This window comes from Polypterus senegalus, chromosome 3 (genome assembly GCF_016835505.1).
Source record: "Polypterus senegalus isolate Bchr_013 chromosome 3, ASM1683550v1, whole genome shotgun sequence".
Classification (NCBI taxonomy): Eukaryota; Metazoa; Chordata; class Cladistia; order Polypteriformes; family Polypteridae; genus Polypterus; species Polypterus senegalus.
In genome coordinates this window covers 208,781,702-208,799,385 of record NC_053156.1, presented here as the reverse complement: position 1 = coordinate 208,799,385, position 17,684 = coordinate 208,781,702, and the positions used below count along the sequence as shown (strand labels likewise).

The window sequence follows — 17,684 nt, the reverse complement described above, 5'->3', positions numbered from 1 at the left end:
GGTGGCACATCAAAAGAACATTGAGTAGCCATAACAAATGAACTAATCTTTTCATCTCTTGTTTCAGAATCTATGCAGCTTAAACAATGTTTTGTATGGTCCTTCAACATTTATTTCACAAAACATAAAGCCTGATACACTCCATAATTCTGTAAAAATGTTGTTTTTTTTTTTAAAAGTTAGAGGTCTCACTTCACACTCACTACACTCTGGGTTCTGCTGATTAGGAGGAGAAATCTATTTTAATAGGATTCTGGGTTTAGGTTAGCAAATGGCAGAAATGGTATAAAATTAACTTTTCAAATGACTTTTCCCTCTGTGTCTCTCCCTGTCTCTCTTTTAGGAGATATAGGAGACTGGAAAAACCTTTTTACTGAAGAGCAAAGCAAAGAAGTAGATGCTAAGTTTGAACAATACCTCGCAGGAACCAAACTTGGAGCCATGCTGAAATATAATTTGTACTGCAAATGAAGTCCAGGGAACCAAACAGAGCAGCAGAACACCCAAGTTGTTGCAAAGTGCCACACACATTTGAACTATGACTAAAAAATGGTACTGGATCATAAAGTTTACAGATTTTAGTGATTTTCACTTTGCACAGATTTTCCCCTTGCAGATCAATAAGGTTATATCTATCTATCTATCTATCTATCTATCTATCTATCTATCTATCTATCTATCTATCTATCTATCTATCCATCTTCATGAACAAATTACACAGTATCATGCTCTGGCTACTTGCCCAGTATGGCTGCTATGTTAAAGCCGTCTGTTTTAAAATCAATTGTGTTGGCATAGGACAGTGATTTCATTTGCCAGTTATATGGCATTCTTGATTCTTTACCTCTTTAGCTCTAAGACCTGTCTCTTTGGAAAACGATTTAGGTAAGCATTTACTAATGCTTAATAAGCAAATCATAATTTCATCCAGTTTTATCTGACACTGAATGGCATCTAATATTATTTAAAATCATGGAGGCCAGAGGAAACTTTTAGTGCTAGATGCTTATCCAAAGTGGCAGTTTATTCATTCTGGCAGAAGAACACACTAAGTAGGTGCGGAAAGAAACAATTCTTTATACAGAAACAGAAATAACTTAATGTATCCCTTCAGAGAGGAATGTTGTGGGCATAACTTTGTAAAAGAAAATTCCCATATTTTTGCTGGATACGGAACAAATATATTTATTTATAAAACAGGAAGTAATAAATAAATTCATAAATGACACCTTGATCTCTCTTTGACCTATTTTGGAAAAACAGCCTTTATCATGGTCTTAATAAATTATTTTGTAAAGAACTTTGTCCAAGAACCAGGGGAAGGAATATTTAAGGAAAAAAAACTGTTTAAAAGAGCCTTTAACAATACAAATTGCTTTTAAAATTATTAATTCTTTTCTGAAAAATACTATGCATAAAGAAACATCCACATTTTTATACTGCATTTAAATATATTTATTTCTAACAAATTATGATGTATTTTATCAAAAGAGGAATCACTTTGATGAATTAAACTCTCTACAATTCATCTCTTTGGTGCTAAATCTGTTATGATAAATCTTAATTTGGTGGGTATATTTTTGTGCAAAAAAATACATACAGTATATATTTTTTTAGGAACAAACTAGGAAATGTACAACTATTAGTATATATTTGTTTTTTAAATAAAAAATGTATTTGTAATGAAGTGAACTGGTCTCCATTGGCCATGACTTGGATTAAGCAGTTTTAAGAATGTTATATTATGCTACATTATCTATAGAAGCAATGTTAAGTAATTTTGAAATGCTGCCAACGACATTTGTTGATAAAAAGTGTCTGTATTGTCTTTATAATGTTTGTAAATGCTTATTTGTTTTTTTCAACGCTAATGCCCTTCTGAATACAGGTCCAATTAAATTAAGGTCAAGTTTTTATTGTCCAAAAAATATAAACTTTGCTTTATTAAAAGGATTATTTTTGACAGTTCAATACATCACAGACAAATAAACCTCTACAATAAAAAATTTATGCAGTATTATTATATATTTACTACATCTAAAAATTAAACCAACATTTGGCCTACAGCTGTGCCTTCAGTTGTTTATTTAGTTGCCACTGCCTTATTATAAAGATGTCTGATGAGCAGAACCCTAGGTAATGAAGGAGACAGCCTTTCGTACCAGATTAAATTATGACATTTGGTGTGTATGCTTCTATTATTAGCTTCTTCCTCCACTAAAACTTAAATTATCACACATAACGTAGCATGATGGTGCAACACCAAGACTACAGACAGTGAAGTAAGACTACAGACAGTGAAGTAGCAGATGCTTTAAACTTGCATTTTTCACAGATGAGGAAGTGGATAACCTTCTAGCAGTTAAAGGGACTACTAAGGAGGTACTGAGTGATTTGGAAACTGTAGAGGGAGAAGTACTGCTTTGATTAAATAGGCTGAAATGAAACAAATCACCAGGACCATATAATATTTATCCTTAAGTTCTTAAGGAGGTTAGCAAGTGTGTTGTAAGAGAAAAGACAGACCACAATAAAGAGTTGTGGCAACACTCTGATGACCCTGTGTAATTGAAGTGAAATAAACAGTAAAGAAACACTCAATAATTGTGGAAATGTCTTTCCAGATGCAATTTCCCAATTGAACTATTTCAAGATGGCAGATCTGGTTTCAAGTCCTTCCAGAAGAAAAGGGCAGGTCCAGGTGGGCAGACACTGGAAGTGACATCAGAGGTGTTACAGCTGTCAAACTTCTGGTCTGGAGATGGAGGAAGAGAAAATCAGAGCCCTTTAGCTATTCCTTATGCATGACAGGACCCTCACCTTAGCCCAAACCCATCGGGTCAGGTGGCCCAAACCATGAAGTCATAAATACAAGAAAGATCATTGGCTTTGGCATGGAGAGAACCTCATCGATGGAAGACTTTAAACTGATAAGGCTGAAGGTCCAAGTATCACCTGGTGACACATGGATTTGACTCCTTATGAAGTGCCATCCACCGTAGGGGTGCATAAGAGTAAACTCAAGGCCCAGGAGGTAGTACCTCAGCTAGTTAATAGCCCACTTTATCACCAAGGCTTCTCTTTCCACTGCTGCATACTTAGTCTCCTGATCCAGTAATTTCCAGCTCAGGAATATGATGGGGAGTGTTCAACACCATAGATGCTTTGGCTCAGCACAACACTGGGACCAAAGCATCAGTATGTAAGACAAAAGGTAAAAGAGAAATCATGTGCTATTAAAACAGGTGATGGCACAAGAGCCAAGTCACGGAATTGGCTTCTGTTTTAGCATCCCATACCACGTGTTAGGGACTTGCTTCTTTGTAAGATCTACAGTATGAAGGGCACTGACCTGTTGGAAAAATGAGGCACAAACCAGTAGTAATACCCTGTTAAACCCTGATAGTATCAACTTTGGCATATTGTGGTCAGACTGTACCCTTTGCCTAATAAGTAGCCTAAATACTTTGCCTCAGTCAATCCAAAAAACATTTCTTGGGATTGATCCTATGGCCAGCTTCATTCAGTGTCAGGAGTACTTCATGGGCCTGTTGCACATATTTGTCCCACATGTCAGATTAGATAACAACATCTTCTAGATAGGCAGCACTATAGGAATTGTGGGGACAGAGCACTCTATCCACCAGATGCTAGAAGGTTGCTGGATCCCCTTGCAATACAAATGGGAGAACACAATACTGCCAATGGCCTCTAAGGGTGCTAAATGCGCTCTTCACCTTAGCAGATTCTGTTAAATTTGCCAGTACCCTTTTTTCATGACAATTGTGATCAAATATTGAGCTTTTTCAAGTTGTTTGAGGTGTTTGTCCACTTGCAGCATTAGATAAGCACATAATTGGGAATTTTGATTAAATGAACAGAAGTCATTTCAAAGCTGCCAACTTCCACTGGGCATTGGGACCATAACGATGGGGTTAGACTAGGGACTAAATCTTTAATCTATTATATCATTTTATATTCGCTTGATTTCAAGTTCCACTTCGGCTCTTTTTGCCTCTGGGAGGCGATACTGGCTGTGGAATATGGCTGGCAGCTTATCCTGGCCAATACCCCCAAGCCGCCAGATGGAACCATCACTGCAACATGGAGGGGCCCCGAATTCCAGCAGGGAATCATGGAACTTGGAGTCTTTCATCACAGCCCTGTTGGATAACGTTGGGGCCACCAGGGGACGCTGCAGGGAGGCCCAGGGACTTGTATTTTCCATATAACATGGAAGTACGTCCCAGTCACGGGGACAGAGGAAATTACGTACTTCCGGGCTGAAGAAAAGTGTTATAACGTCACATGGACTGAGGGACAGAAACACTTCTGGGTCAAGGACTTCAAAAGGATTGTGGGAAATCCCAGCAGTGAGCCGAGTTGGGAGGAAGGGTGACTGAGCTGCTGGGAGGTGTGGAGGATTAATTATTGTGGATTGTGTTATTGTTATCATTGTGATTTATTTAAGTATAATGGAGCTGGAGGTGCTTATGCACATTATTATAAATAATAAAGTCATTATTTGGACTTTTACCTGGTGTCTGATGTCTGGTCTGAGGGTTCAAGGGGATGACAGCACCCCCATTTGTCACATGGCATTCTTGGAAGATTACCCCAAGTTCAGTGATAGTGTCATGCACAATCAGGGAAGTTCTTTTGGGTCGCTCATTCATCACTTCCTGTGCAGACATGATGACTGCATTGAGTTTTTCTTTGCTTGGGTATCATATTTGTGCCAAAATTAAGTTTTGTTTTCTGAGAGAAGAATGAATGAGATTGTCCAGAGTAAGCATCAGCTCCCTGTCCTTACAAGGGTTATAGAAGAAAAAAAAAGATATTAACATTTACATTAAAAAGAATTGGCTTCCTGAGACTGAAGAGGTACTGTTCTCCTATCTGGCAGACGGCTTCTGCATTTTCTTTATCCTAGTTTACGTCTAACATTCAACAAACATAACAATTAACCACCCTACCAAGTAAAAATGCAAACTAAAAACTTTGAATTGCCCTTTTTTGCAAAAGGATAAGGCTAGATGGTATTAAAAGATGATAAGAAATTAAGAAAAACAGGACAATCTAAAGAGCTTTGATGCCTTATAACTGGTTTGACAACAGAAGAATCAAGCTAACATTTTATTAGACTAGTAGGCAAAATAAAATGGATCTAATAAATCCTCAGTTTTCTCTAGCAATTTTTCAGCTTTCTTGGGTTTTTATTTTTGTCCATAGGTAGGACTTTGTATTATTCCAACTTCTTTACTTCCTCATTTTTGGTGCTATATAACACAATGTCATCAGCAAAAAGCATGTACCAGGGGATTTGATGTTTTATCCCACGAGCAATACATTCATAACCACATCAAAGAGGCAAGGACTCAAAGAAGATCCTTGGTGCAGATCTTTTCTAACTGAGATTGTGTCTGTTTTCCCAACACTGCTTGTAATCTGAGTGTTCACTGCATCAAACATATTCTTGATAATTTGCATGCACTTCTCTGATTCTCCCTTGTCTCTCATACCTCTCCAGTGGTCTTAATATGGCACTCTATCAAAAGCCTTCTCCAAATCAATAAAAACCATATGCAGTCTTTTCTGTTTTTCTCAGTAATTCTCTGTGAGCTGTCTCAATGGAAAGACTGCTTCAGTTGTTCCTCTCATTGCAATCAGACTGCTCCTCCTGTGTGGTTGTCTGTTTCCAAAGCCTTCTCTTTATAACCCTTTCCCAAATTTTTATTGTGTGTGAAATCAACTTTATCCGTTTATAGTGTCCACAATCCTGAATATCTCCCTTATCCATATAAATGAATACAATCTCACCGTTTCTCCAATTCTCTGGTATTCCCTCCTGTTCATAAATCTTCTACATTAGATCCCACAACATGTTTACTCTCTCTTCCCCATAACTCTTCCATAATTCCTCTGGTAATTCATTTGGTCCTGTTGAATTTTTGTTTTTTATTCTTTCCAGTTCCCTAGTATTCTTAATACTAGCCCTATATTTATGACTCCATCTCCAAATACTGCACTTTGATTTTCTTCATTCAACAGCCTTTGCTATTCTAAAAACCATTCTCTTTCCCTCTTCTGTATAAATTTTTATAAACATCGTCCAAAGCCTGTGCCTTGGCTCATGCCAATGCCCTCTTTGCCTTCTTGTTTTGGATGCTTATATATTTACCCATTTTCCTCCCTCCCTGACTGGTACCATGACTTCTTTGCTTCCTTTTTATCCTTTATTTTATGCTGCACCTCTCTGGCCTACCACCACGACTTTTTACCCTTAACTGGTCTCCTTCTTGTTGTCCTACCTACCACCTTATTACCTGCTCTCAATATTCTATTCTCAATATTTTATTCTCTTTTCCTACTATTCTTCCCGTGGTAATATGTATTAAGGGTTCATGTCAGTGCAGGAGTTTTTATTAAAAAATAGTGTACTTCAGACTCTATAGGTGCAGGTACGTGTGGTGAGAAAGCTGTGCAGCCCCAGAATGGTTGATGAGAAGATTGGCTTAATTGCGTTTGCATGTGAAGGCGCAATTGGATGAGCCAATTTATCTCTGACACTAAGGCACCAGCGAGCATGATAGTAGAAAAAGGTGCCTGATTAGGTTAGATAGGGGAGAATCGTGTAGGAAAACAGAAACAACAAGGAGACAGAATCATGAGTATGAAAAAACACAGTTGAAGGGAGACAGAGTGGTCCTCAAGACTAACCTTCTCTCTCTCTCATTCTTTCCTAGGGCATGAAGTGGAAGCGGAAGCAGACAATGGCTGACGGTGAGATGAACCGTGTTGTTGAAAAACTTCAGGCTCTCGATATCCAAATCCAGAAACTCCTGTCAAGACGAAGGCACCTGAGGGATTTGAAAGCTCGTCTGCTGGAAAAATCCTCGTCTCAGCAAATCGCGGCTCTATAACATCGACTCCACCCCCTGCTGCTCACTGTCAAGGCCAAGTAAGTTTTACCCCTGCGCCTCGTTGTCAGAGCAACGACGTCAACTATGAGGAACTTGGCCTGTGTCAACTATGCAGGCAGGGTGTTAAGGTTAGATCACCTCCATCGGCACAGGCAAGAATCTCCACCCAGAACTGTTTCGACCATCTCCGTTTCCCCAGTTTGCCTTCAACCCCGGGTGATGTATTTGTAATTGGAGATTCTATTGTACAAGATCTATACATCTCATGCCCTAATCAGAAATCTTTTGTCTCTTGTTTTCCCGGTGCTCGCTTTCTAGATATTATGAGAAGAGCGCTTAAAGTCTTCGAGAGGCACAAGAACAGGGCAGTGGGAGCCATTGTAATACATGCAGGGGTAACCGACATGAGTTACAGACAGTCGGAGATTCTCAAGGCAGACTTCACTGCATTAATTAAAGCCACAAAGGAGAGGACCCCGGCTGCAAGGAGATGTCCCTTACCTCTCATTAGAAGATCAAATGAGTATTACAGTCATCTGCTGGCATTAAACACCTAGCTGAAAGGCTTCTGCGAGGGACAATTGGGACCTTTTCTGGGAGAGATCGCATTTCTTCAAGTGGTATGGTCTGCATCCTAATAGATTCCGCACCCAGGTCCTCTCTGAAAACATCTCTAAGTTAATTAGTCTCTCTTGACTCTTTACTATTACTCCTAACCCTTTATGTAATGCTTTCCTAGGACATGACAATTTGGTGACAAAATCTTCCTCAAAAGTGCACTGCATTAATACTTAATACTCTAATAACTAACCCCAATGCATGTAAAAAATCTAGACAGTGCGGCATAAATACAAATAATTTAATTATAATTACACCTCTAGATGAACAATGTATTAAAATTATAAAACAAACTATAGATTAAGTGAAAAATACGCACAGAGTGGCTCTAAAAACAATAACCTATCTCAAATACCCACAACGCTCCTACAATTCAATTCTGCTCTTCCAAGACATTAAATATGGCTTTATTAAATGTTAGAGCATTAACCAACAAGACGTGTTCTATCAACAATCTTATTAGTGATAAGAAAATAGATTTTATTGCACTAAGTGAAACGTGGCTTAGCTCTGATGGCACGGCTGTTTTAATTGAATCTGCGCCTCTGAATTACAGCTTTGCTCATGCGGATCACCAAGGTAAGAAAGGTGGCGGTTTAGCAAACAATTACTCAAGCTGGTTAAAGTGTAAAGATGTCGGCTTTGGCAAATTCAAGTCTTTTGAATATCTTGCCGTTGTTATTCATGGAGTTTCTCAGTGTCTAGTATTGTCCATGTATAGATCCTATAAATACAATGTGTCTTTCTATGAGGAATTCTCAGACTTGGTGTCAATTGTAATTACGAACTACAACACGTTCCTAATAGTTGGCGACTTTAACTTTCATATCAATAATCAGTGTGACTCGAAAGTAAAAGAATTCATGAACCTCCTGGACTCTTGATTTGAGCCAGCACATTAGTCAGCCTACACACAAAGCAGGTCATACATTAGATTTAGTAATTACTAAAGGACTAAAAGTTGATGTGAAGCAGATCATAGATATTGGTCTATCAGACCATTTTCTCTTACTATTTAATATGGAAATAATGATAGAAAAAATTCACGAGAAGCATATTGTTAAAAAACGCTTCTTTGATTCATCAGCAACTTCAAAATTTACAAATATTCTAAGCAACCAGTCCATTTGTAGTATTTACTACGATAGCGAGGATAATGTAAATAGTAAGGTGGAAAATTTTAATACTAAAGTGAGAGCTGCTGCTGTCATAGTTGCACCTGAAAAGATAGTTAAAAAATCTTCTAGCACTGTTACACCATGGAAGACTCAAAGAGTGTGTGATCTAAAGAGAACATGCCAGGGAGCTGAGCGTAAATGGAGAAAAACTAAACTGATTATCCAATATGAGATATTGAAGGTTAAAATAACAGAATACAACAATATAGTCCGTCTTGAGAGGCACTGTTATTTCTCTATAATTATAAATAACATAGCTAGTAATCCCAGACACTTATTCTCCACAATTGATTGTCTGCTAAACCCAGGTCGCTCAATGGAATGCCTCTAAAAAACTTCCAATGAAACTTTTAAGGCTTTTGCTGTATTTTTTATTCAAAAAATTAATGATATTAGAAATAATATAGTACAGCTCCCCAATACTGATCCTCTTAAACCCCAGTACTCCATTATAAACAAATTAAATTCTTTTACCATGATATATTTACCTTATTTATATAAAATAATTTCCCAAATGAGACCATCCACCTGCATCCTTGACCCAATACCAACAAGTTTTTTCAAAGAAGTATCGGGTGTGCTAATTGATAGTATTCTTGACATAGTAAACTCGTTATTAGATACAGGGGTCTTCCTAGACTGTCTTAAGACTGCTGTAGTTAAACCCCATTCAAGAAAAATAATCTTGACTCCTCTGCTTTTGAAAATTTTAGACCTATTTCTAACCTGTCTTTCTTAAATAAAATTCTAGAGAAGGCAGTCATTATGCAGCTAAATGACCACCTCAATAAACATGCTATTCTTGATAAATTTCAGTCAGATTTCAGAACAAATTACAGTACAGAAATTGCACTCGTTAAAGTAGTAAATGACTTGCAGGTAAATGCAGACAGAGGCCGTTTATCTGTTCTCATCCTCTTAGATCTGAGTGCTGCATTTGATACCATTGATTACAATATTCTTAGAAATCACCTTAGTCAATGGGTGGGCCTCTCTGGCAGTGTCTTAAATTGGTTTGTGTCCAACCTAGCAGGTAGAAAATTCTTTGTTAGTTGTGGTAATCATACTTCAAAGACACATGATATTCTATATGGTCTTCTATCCTGGGTCAGCTGCTCTTTTCGATTTACATGCTTCCGTTAGGTCAGATTATCTCGGGGCATAACGTGAGCTACCACAGCTATGCTGATGACACACAACTGTATTTATCAATAGCGCCTGATGACCCTGACTCTCTTGATTCACTGACACAATGTTTTGCTTGTGTTTCTGAGTGGATGAGTAGTAATTTTCTCAAACTAGGAGAAAACAGATATTTTAGTAATTGGCAAAAATGGATATAATGAGGTTATGCATTAGGATTAAAAGTCAAGACGGAGGTAAAGAATCTGAGGGTAACTATTGACTCTGACTTGAATTTTAAATCACATATTAATCAGATTACTAGGACAGCATTTTTTCACTTAAAAAGGTAGCAAAAGTTACACTTCTCATAACAATGAAAGATGCTGAGAAATTAGTTCACGCTTTTGTTTTCAGTCGGCTAGATTACTGTAACACACTCCTCTCAGGACTACCTAAAGAAGACATCAATTGACTGCAACTAATGCAGAATACAGCTGCTAGAATCTTAACTAGGAAAAGAAAATCCAAGCACATTTCTCCAGTTTTGATGTCACTACATTGGTTACCTGTGTCATTCAGAATTGACTTTAAAATACCGTTTATGGTTTACAAAGCCTTAAATAATCTCGTTCCACCTTATATTTCAGAATGTCTTTCACCTTACACTCCAAATCGTAACCTTAGATTTTCAAATGAGTGTCTGCTTATAATTCCGAGAGCTAAACTTAAAAGAAGTGGTGAGGCAACCTTCTGCTGTTATGCACCTAAAATCTGGAATAGCTTGCCAATAGGAATTTGGCAGGCTAATACGGTGGAGAACTTTAAAAAACTGCTAAAAACTCATTATTTTAACATGGCTTTCTCATAGCTTCATTTTAGTTTAATCCTGATACTCTATATATGTATTTAATTATCAGTATCATTCCAGGTGGCTCCATAATCCGTACTAACCCCTACTTTCTCTTCTGTTCTTTTTCCATTTTTCTGTGGTGGCAATCTGCGCCAACACCACCCAATGAAAGCACAGTGATGTCCCTACATTGATGGATTAAAGACCTGAAGTCCTCATGACCATCATCATCAAGTTCTTCCATGTGAACCCTGAATACAATGAGGACTGATTGAGGTCATTTATGTTAGGTAGGATGCCTAGAGGGGGCTGGGTGGTCTTGTGGCCTCGGAACGCCTGCAGATTTTTTTTTCTCTAGCCGTCTGGAGTTTTTTTTGTTTATTCTGTCCTCCCTGGCCATCGGACCTTACTTTTATTCTATGTTAGTATTCCCTAATTCTATTTTCTTATTTATTTTGTCTTTTTTCTCTTTCTTCATCATGTAAAACACTTTGAGCTACATCATTTGTATGAAAATGTGCTATATAAATAAATGTTGTTGTTGTTGTCAGTGGCCCAGTATGCGAGCAAAGAGAATGGCATTCCAGAGGTGAGCACCATGGAGGAGTGAAGAATAACTGAGGATTGCAGGGGTCCGGGTGGACCACGGATAGGTGACAGGACAGTGGAGCTCTGGCCCAGAGCGCCTCAACAAATGACAAAGGATGGTCGTCGAGACAAGAGCCTGAGTGGTAAATGTCAGCTTTGTAGTCTTATATATTGATGGTGTTTAAACAAGAATTTGTTTATCAGAATCTTTGAAAATTTAAGAAATCTAAAGAAAAATGACAGCCTAAGTTCCCAAATCACTATCAAAGTATAAGTCTAACTGCACCATTCATGAAACAAGCTACCAGTAACCATGCCCAGTAAATTAAAAAATGGCAACTACTTAAAGAGGAGTGAAGTTGTCAGTTGGGCATCTTAGAAGCGATGAAGTCTCAAAACAAATTAAACTATATTTTTGTGAAAAATCGTATGGATATTTACTTTTCCAATATGTGTGCAATTTGACTATATAAATCTATACTTGGGAACATTATTGGCCCAGAAGTGAACAAATTCAGTAAGGTTTAAGGCTTTTGTTTCAAAAATGAATTAACACTGTAAGCTGACAATAATGCTTACTGTGATGTTAGAAGGGTCATCAAAATACACAGAGGGGATTGGTTGTTTATTCACTCCTGTGAGAGTTGGAGAATGCACACTGTAAAAAAAAAACAGTAGTAAAGAAAGGAGTTTGGAAAAGCAAAATGTCTCATGTGTTCTTTGATAGCCAACACAACAATTAGAGCAAACAAAGATGGCCGACTTTTCACTATTTTTCATTTTTTTTCACTATTCCACGGAGGGATTGAAAACAGATGTTTGAAACATATTTGGAGGTGTTGGACCTCAGAGACATCTCCAACGCTCGCAAACATATTCTGCTGCACTCAGCTCAAATAACACCTACACAGAAATGGTTGCCATTTTTTAGACTCGCACAGAATCCTTCTGATCTCTTCCAATCATACACGGTTTCCAGGGGCCTCATGTATAAACAATGTATATGCACAAAAATGTTGCATACGCCTGTTTCCTCGCACACTTTGAGATGTATAAAAGCTAACGTTTGCGTAATGCCGTGTACATTTTAATGGTAGCCCCCTACATTTTCTACGCACGTTTCTGCTCAGTTTTGCAAACTGGCAGCACCCAGGGATTTAATTCACTTGATTGTAATCATTTTGCAATAGTATAATAGTGCATGGAATGACCAAAATATTCCATCTACCATATCTGTTTTAGCGTTTTCAGAAGGTATCGAAAATGGAAGAAATAGAAGACAGTGCATATTTACAGATGATGATGATGACTGGCTTCTAAGTGAATTTTGGTTTCCAAGAGCTATCTTCTTGGAGTTGTATGCTGAACTGGCACTGGCTTTACAAAGCCAGACTTTGAGGAATTGTGCTTTACCTGATCCTTTGCAAGTTCTATCCATTCTTGGGTTTTTAACCACAAGAGCTTATCAACGTGAGCTTGCTGACCAATTGGGTATTTCACAAACATCACAGAGTCACACCATGCCAGCTGTATAGGATGGTATTATCCGCTTCTCATCCAGATATGTAAGATTTCTTTTCACTGTGGTTGAACTGTGAAACATCACAGTGCAATTCACAACAACGTCCACTTTTGAAAATGCAATCAGGGTAGTCAGCTGCTCTGGACAAGTCACATCAGCCAGGGATGAATCACCAAAAGAATGAGCTGGAAATACATCATATATAGCTGGAAAACCCATAAAAACGTACAGTTCCAGGAGCTTTTTCCAACTAGTGTGGGAAAAGGCCAACAGTTATTTTAAAAATAGCAAGTCACCTCAAATAGCTACTGTACAGTATATAAAGAGAAGAGAACTGATCTGTTGTGTCGCTCTGAGCCAATGCTATGCTATATAGGCACCTTCAGAGAATGAATTTGCTTATGTAAATAGAATGTATTTCCACTCTATTAATGTGCTGCTCTATAGTCCACAGAAAGTGTGTCACAGCTTGCCTGTACCTGAAGAGATGTGGTATGATGAACCTGACCCTGACCCACCAAATGATCAGCCAAATGGAACAGCATTACAGCTTTGTTTGAATGTAATTAACAGAATGTAAAAACAGATAATCAGATGCAGCATTTATCCAAAATGCGGCTGCAAGAATTATTACAAGAACAAGAAAATATGAACACATAACTCCAGTTCTTAAATCCTTACACTGGCTCCCGGTTAAGTTTAGGACAGATTTTAAAATCCCCCTTTTAACATATAAAGCATTAAATGGCCAAGGTCCAGCTTACTTGTCTGAACTTATCATGACTTACAAACCTGAGCGCACATTAAGATCTCAAGATGCCGGTCTGCTTATGATTCCAAGGATTAATAAAATAACAGTGGGAGGTCGAGCTTTTAGTTACAGGCCCCCTAAACTGTGGAATGGTCTGCCTGCTTCTATAAGAGATGCCCTCTCGGTCTCAGCCTTTAAATCTCGGCTGAAGACTCATTACTTCAGTTTAGCATATCCTGACTAGAGCTGTTGATTAACTGTACATACTGCATCTCTGTTGTTAGACATTAGTACTAAAACATAAGTAACATGTTTGTTATAATTTGTTACTAACCCTCACCTATTCTGTTTCTGGTCTCAGTACTCAAATGTGGCAATTGGTGCCACGGCCCACCTGCCAAGTTGTTTGCCTGCCTGTGGTAAAGTCATCCCTGATGGAGGATCACAGGAATCATGGGAAAGAGGGGTCCCTTTCATTGGATTGGCTGGCCGAGCAACGTTTCAGCCGTGGAATGGCCAAATGGGAAGGCAGCTTGATGGATGAGGTCTCCAGGACTCTAAAAATATCCAAATCTTATTATGTGATATCATCTACTGTTAAATTCTGCTCCGTCCTTCTAAAATTTTTATTTTTATGCTGTATTAAGGATTTGTTCTGTTCTGTGTATTGTATTGTATTGACCCTCTTCTTTTGACACCCACTGCACGCCCAACCTACCTGGAAAGGGGTCTCTCTTTGAACTGCCTTTCCCAAGGTTTCTTCCATTTTCCCTACAAGGTTTTTTTGGGAGTTTTTCCTTGTCTTCTCAAAGAGTCAAGGCTGGGGGGCTGTCAAGAGACAGGGCCTGTTAAAGCCCATTGCGGCACTTCCTGTGTGATTTTGGGCTATACAAAAATAAACTGTATTGTATTGTATTGTATTTTTAACCAATTCATTTAAATTGTGGTCAGTATCACATAGTACAGCCTTTATGTTCCTTAGTTAATTGGCCACATCGATTACAGCATCCACTATTGTATTTTGTGTCTCCAGAACAGCGTCCATTGGCACACAGCCAAATAGTCACCCAGTGATTCCTAAGGCAGAGGTAATTTCTAAGGCAGAGGTGTGTGTACGGTCAGTGTCTGAAGATGTGCTGGGCACAGCAGCACCATCATCACATGGAGTCACTTCATTGGCACGAGGATCACCGTTTGTAATATTGTCTGAAACAGAATAAAATGGTGGGGGGCTACGACTCACCTTTTCACGTTGACTTTGATATCTGACCCCTTGTTTTTTATTTCGGGAACTGTGACTGTACGATTTTCTGAGCTTGAACTGCCATGCTGTATCACTTCATAGCTTCCTTTTCTTGTTTATATCACTGCTTAAGCCAACAAACAGTACATTTTTCCTTGCCTCCACTTCGCATTCACTAAAATTGTCCCTTTTTCACATAATTTAGCCATTATCTTTTAACAAAACAGAAGATGATATTTATATTGATTTGCATATTAAAATATGTGAAATTCTGGGAGGAGTCAGGGTAGGGGTGTAGGAGTGTGCACGTGCATTAAATTTCACGTTCATTGGGATTTGTAAAGGGGAAGCACATGGAACTTGGCATACACAGTTTTGTGCATCTGGATTTTTTTATGTGCATGCACATTTCTATTTTTGCCTGTATGCCATGTTTTAGTGGGAATTCTACGCACAGCATTATACATGAGGCCCCAGGTGAGCCATTCCTGCGGTATATCAGTAACTTCTGCGGTTTAGCCGGGCAGTGCAGATTCAGCAGTTTACAAGACAAGATAATCCTTGATCTATTGATTGAAAAGACTAATAACCCTCAGATTTGGGACAGAGTACTGCTGGAGGCGAATGATCTGACATTAAATCGTGCAACATTGCTGTTCAAGTTAAAAATGCAGCACGCTGCAGCAGCAAAATTCGCGAAGATGGAGTAAACAATCTTCTGGCATTGAATGTGCAAGTGAGGTCTGTTGACCTTGATGCAACTTTTCCAGTCCAGTTTATGCAGGCAAAATATAATACACAGTAGTAATGTGCAATGAATGAACAAATTACTTTGTTTGTACTTGTCTGGGTCTCTGGACAAATGCAAAAACATACAAAACAACAATTGTTTTCGAGGCATACACAGTGTGTACTGTGTTTTATATTGCATTCTGCAACAGTTCAGAGCAATCATCTTAATTTCAGTTAAAGGGCAGCTGTCTTCAGGAAATAGTCTATTAGTAAATTGTTTCAGAAAAACAGTGATGACGACTAGTAGCCAAAGACTGACTTAGTAGATCACTTCCAGCACCTTCTATTGATAGGTTCACTCTGACTGAGTGACTAGGACTGTCTCAGTACACTGATTGATTGAATGAACTAGTATGCCCCTACTGATCTGGAAAACCAGTGCAAGTTTGTTCACGAACTGCAAACAAGAGGCTCACAGTACAGTACACTGAATTAGTTCACCAAAAGAATCAGTTCATATACTGAACGGAGGAATGAATTACAGACAAGAGACTCACAGTACAGTATACTAAACTAGTTCACTGAAAGAATCAGTTTGTGTACTGAATGGAGGAATGAAATGCGGACAAGAGACTCGCAGTACAGTACATTACATCAGTTCAATTAATTTATGATATATGTAAGGGAGATTACATCAAAAAGGATGGAATATAAAAGAAGGCAATTGTGAGAGATTAATCCAAAACTGAAGTCAATTTTTTTTAGTCATAAAAGATATAAGCACTCACATGTTGTGTTTCTTTTGACTTCTAGGATATAAAAATGCTTGCTTATTATTATTATTATTATTATTATTATTATTATTATTATTATTATTATTATGTGTGAATTATTTATTTTGTTGTTTGGTTTTTATATTGTTTATATTATTTGGTGGTTAAAGTTTTTACAGATTTGTTGATTTTAAAGTAGAATATAGCTTGTTGTTTTTGAAGTGAATGAATCAAAGATTCTAATCATTTTGGTGAGTTGAATGAAATGAATTGTATCGCAAACAAGAATCTTTTTACACATCACTAATAGTCAAGCTGTGGCATTTGTGTTGCTAATACACAATAAGACAAGAGTGCCTGTCTGCCCAACACGAGGTCAGAGGTATAGAAAATGGCAGAAAATGAATCACTTTTCCAGGAACTGCCAATCTGCACCTGCATTGCAGCAAACAGTTCAGTATACATGATTTTCATCCAGCCAGCCTTCAACAGAAATGCATACAGTCAACTGCAAACAGAATAATTTCAGAGTCTGTCAGGTTTATTTGAAAGACATCTGCCTGAAGTTGCTAACTGACACCGGCACTAAAGTTTCTTTATTAAACTGAAATACATATCAGACCTTTTTCTCACATTTTTCCTTTCTGCCTCCAACCAAGTCACCATGGGAATATTCGAACACAAATATCATAATTGTTGGAATTCTTCTTTTGACTGTACACTATGGCACTAAGCCCCTAACCACTTTTCCTTTCTACATCTCTGCTACAGGTTCCAAATTTATGGGCTTAGATCTATTTTTGGACATTGATTTTTCACTTATTGACAATACATGTGCTGACATTCTGTTGGTCTCTCCATCCTGGGCACAAAAATGGCCTGCTGCTTTTAATGGCTTTGCCTGTCTGTTCTCCTTCACACACCAGTCATTGCTTAATTCCTCTGTTCCCCTGTTATCCAGCCACTCCGCAAGGTGTCTTTAGCACTTCATGAGATTGTGCTTGCAGATCACAAGTAGATGTAGGTGTCTGGCATAATAGAACCCGTGGAGCATCTCATTGGGTCTCAAATCTAGTAATTGTGAAAAAGAAATCTGGTGGCCTTTTTGTCTGTGTGGACCTTTGAGCTATGAACAAAGCTGTGGTGCTAGATAAATATCTGTTGCCATCTACAGAGGTTCTTACTACGGTTTTTAGTGATTCTACAGTATTTTCCAAGCTTAATTTGTGTCATGGCTACTTACAGGTACATCTGAATCCTGACAGAAGGAGTTTAACTGCTTTTGTAACCTACACAGGCATCTTCCATTATACACGGATGACTTTTGGACTCTATCCAGCACCTAAATGTCTTCAAAAAACATGAACACCATCATGCAAAA

At 38.1% G+C, this 17,684-nt stretch overlaps 1 protein-coding gene and 1 long non-coding RNA gene across 3 annotated transcripts in view; both read left to right on the top strand.

Annotated features, from left to right (window-relative positions):
* LOC120525795 (sulfotransferase 6B1-like) overlaps window positions 1–2,133 on the top strand; it is a 60,567-nt gene extending 58,434 nt beyond the window's left edge. For both annotated transcript variants that reach the window (XM_039748395.1, XM_039748396.1), the window contains exon 7: window positions 344–2,133. In XM_039748395.1, the coding sequence (XP_039604329.1) occupies window positions 344–471 (128 nt within the window). In that variant the 3' untranslated portion in view covers window positions 472–2,133. The remainder of the gene's footprint in view (window positions 1–343) is intronic.
* An 8,806-nt stretch (window positions 2,134–10,939) lies between these two features.
* Window positions 10,940–13,954, top strand: LOC120526861. The gene is made up of 3 exons (XR_005633203.1): window positions 10,940–10,984; window positions 11,246–11,425; window positions 13,917–13,954. It is a non-coding gene; the product is annotated as an uncharacterized LOC120526861 (long non-coding RNA).
* Window positions 13,955–17,684: the final 3,730 nt, after the last annotated feature.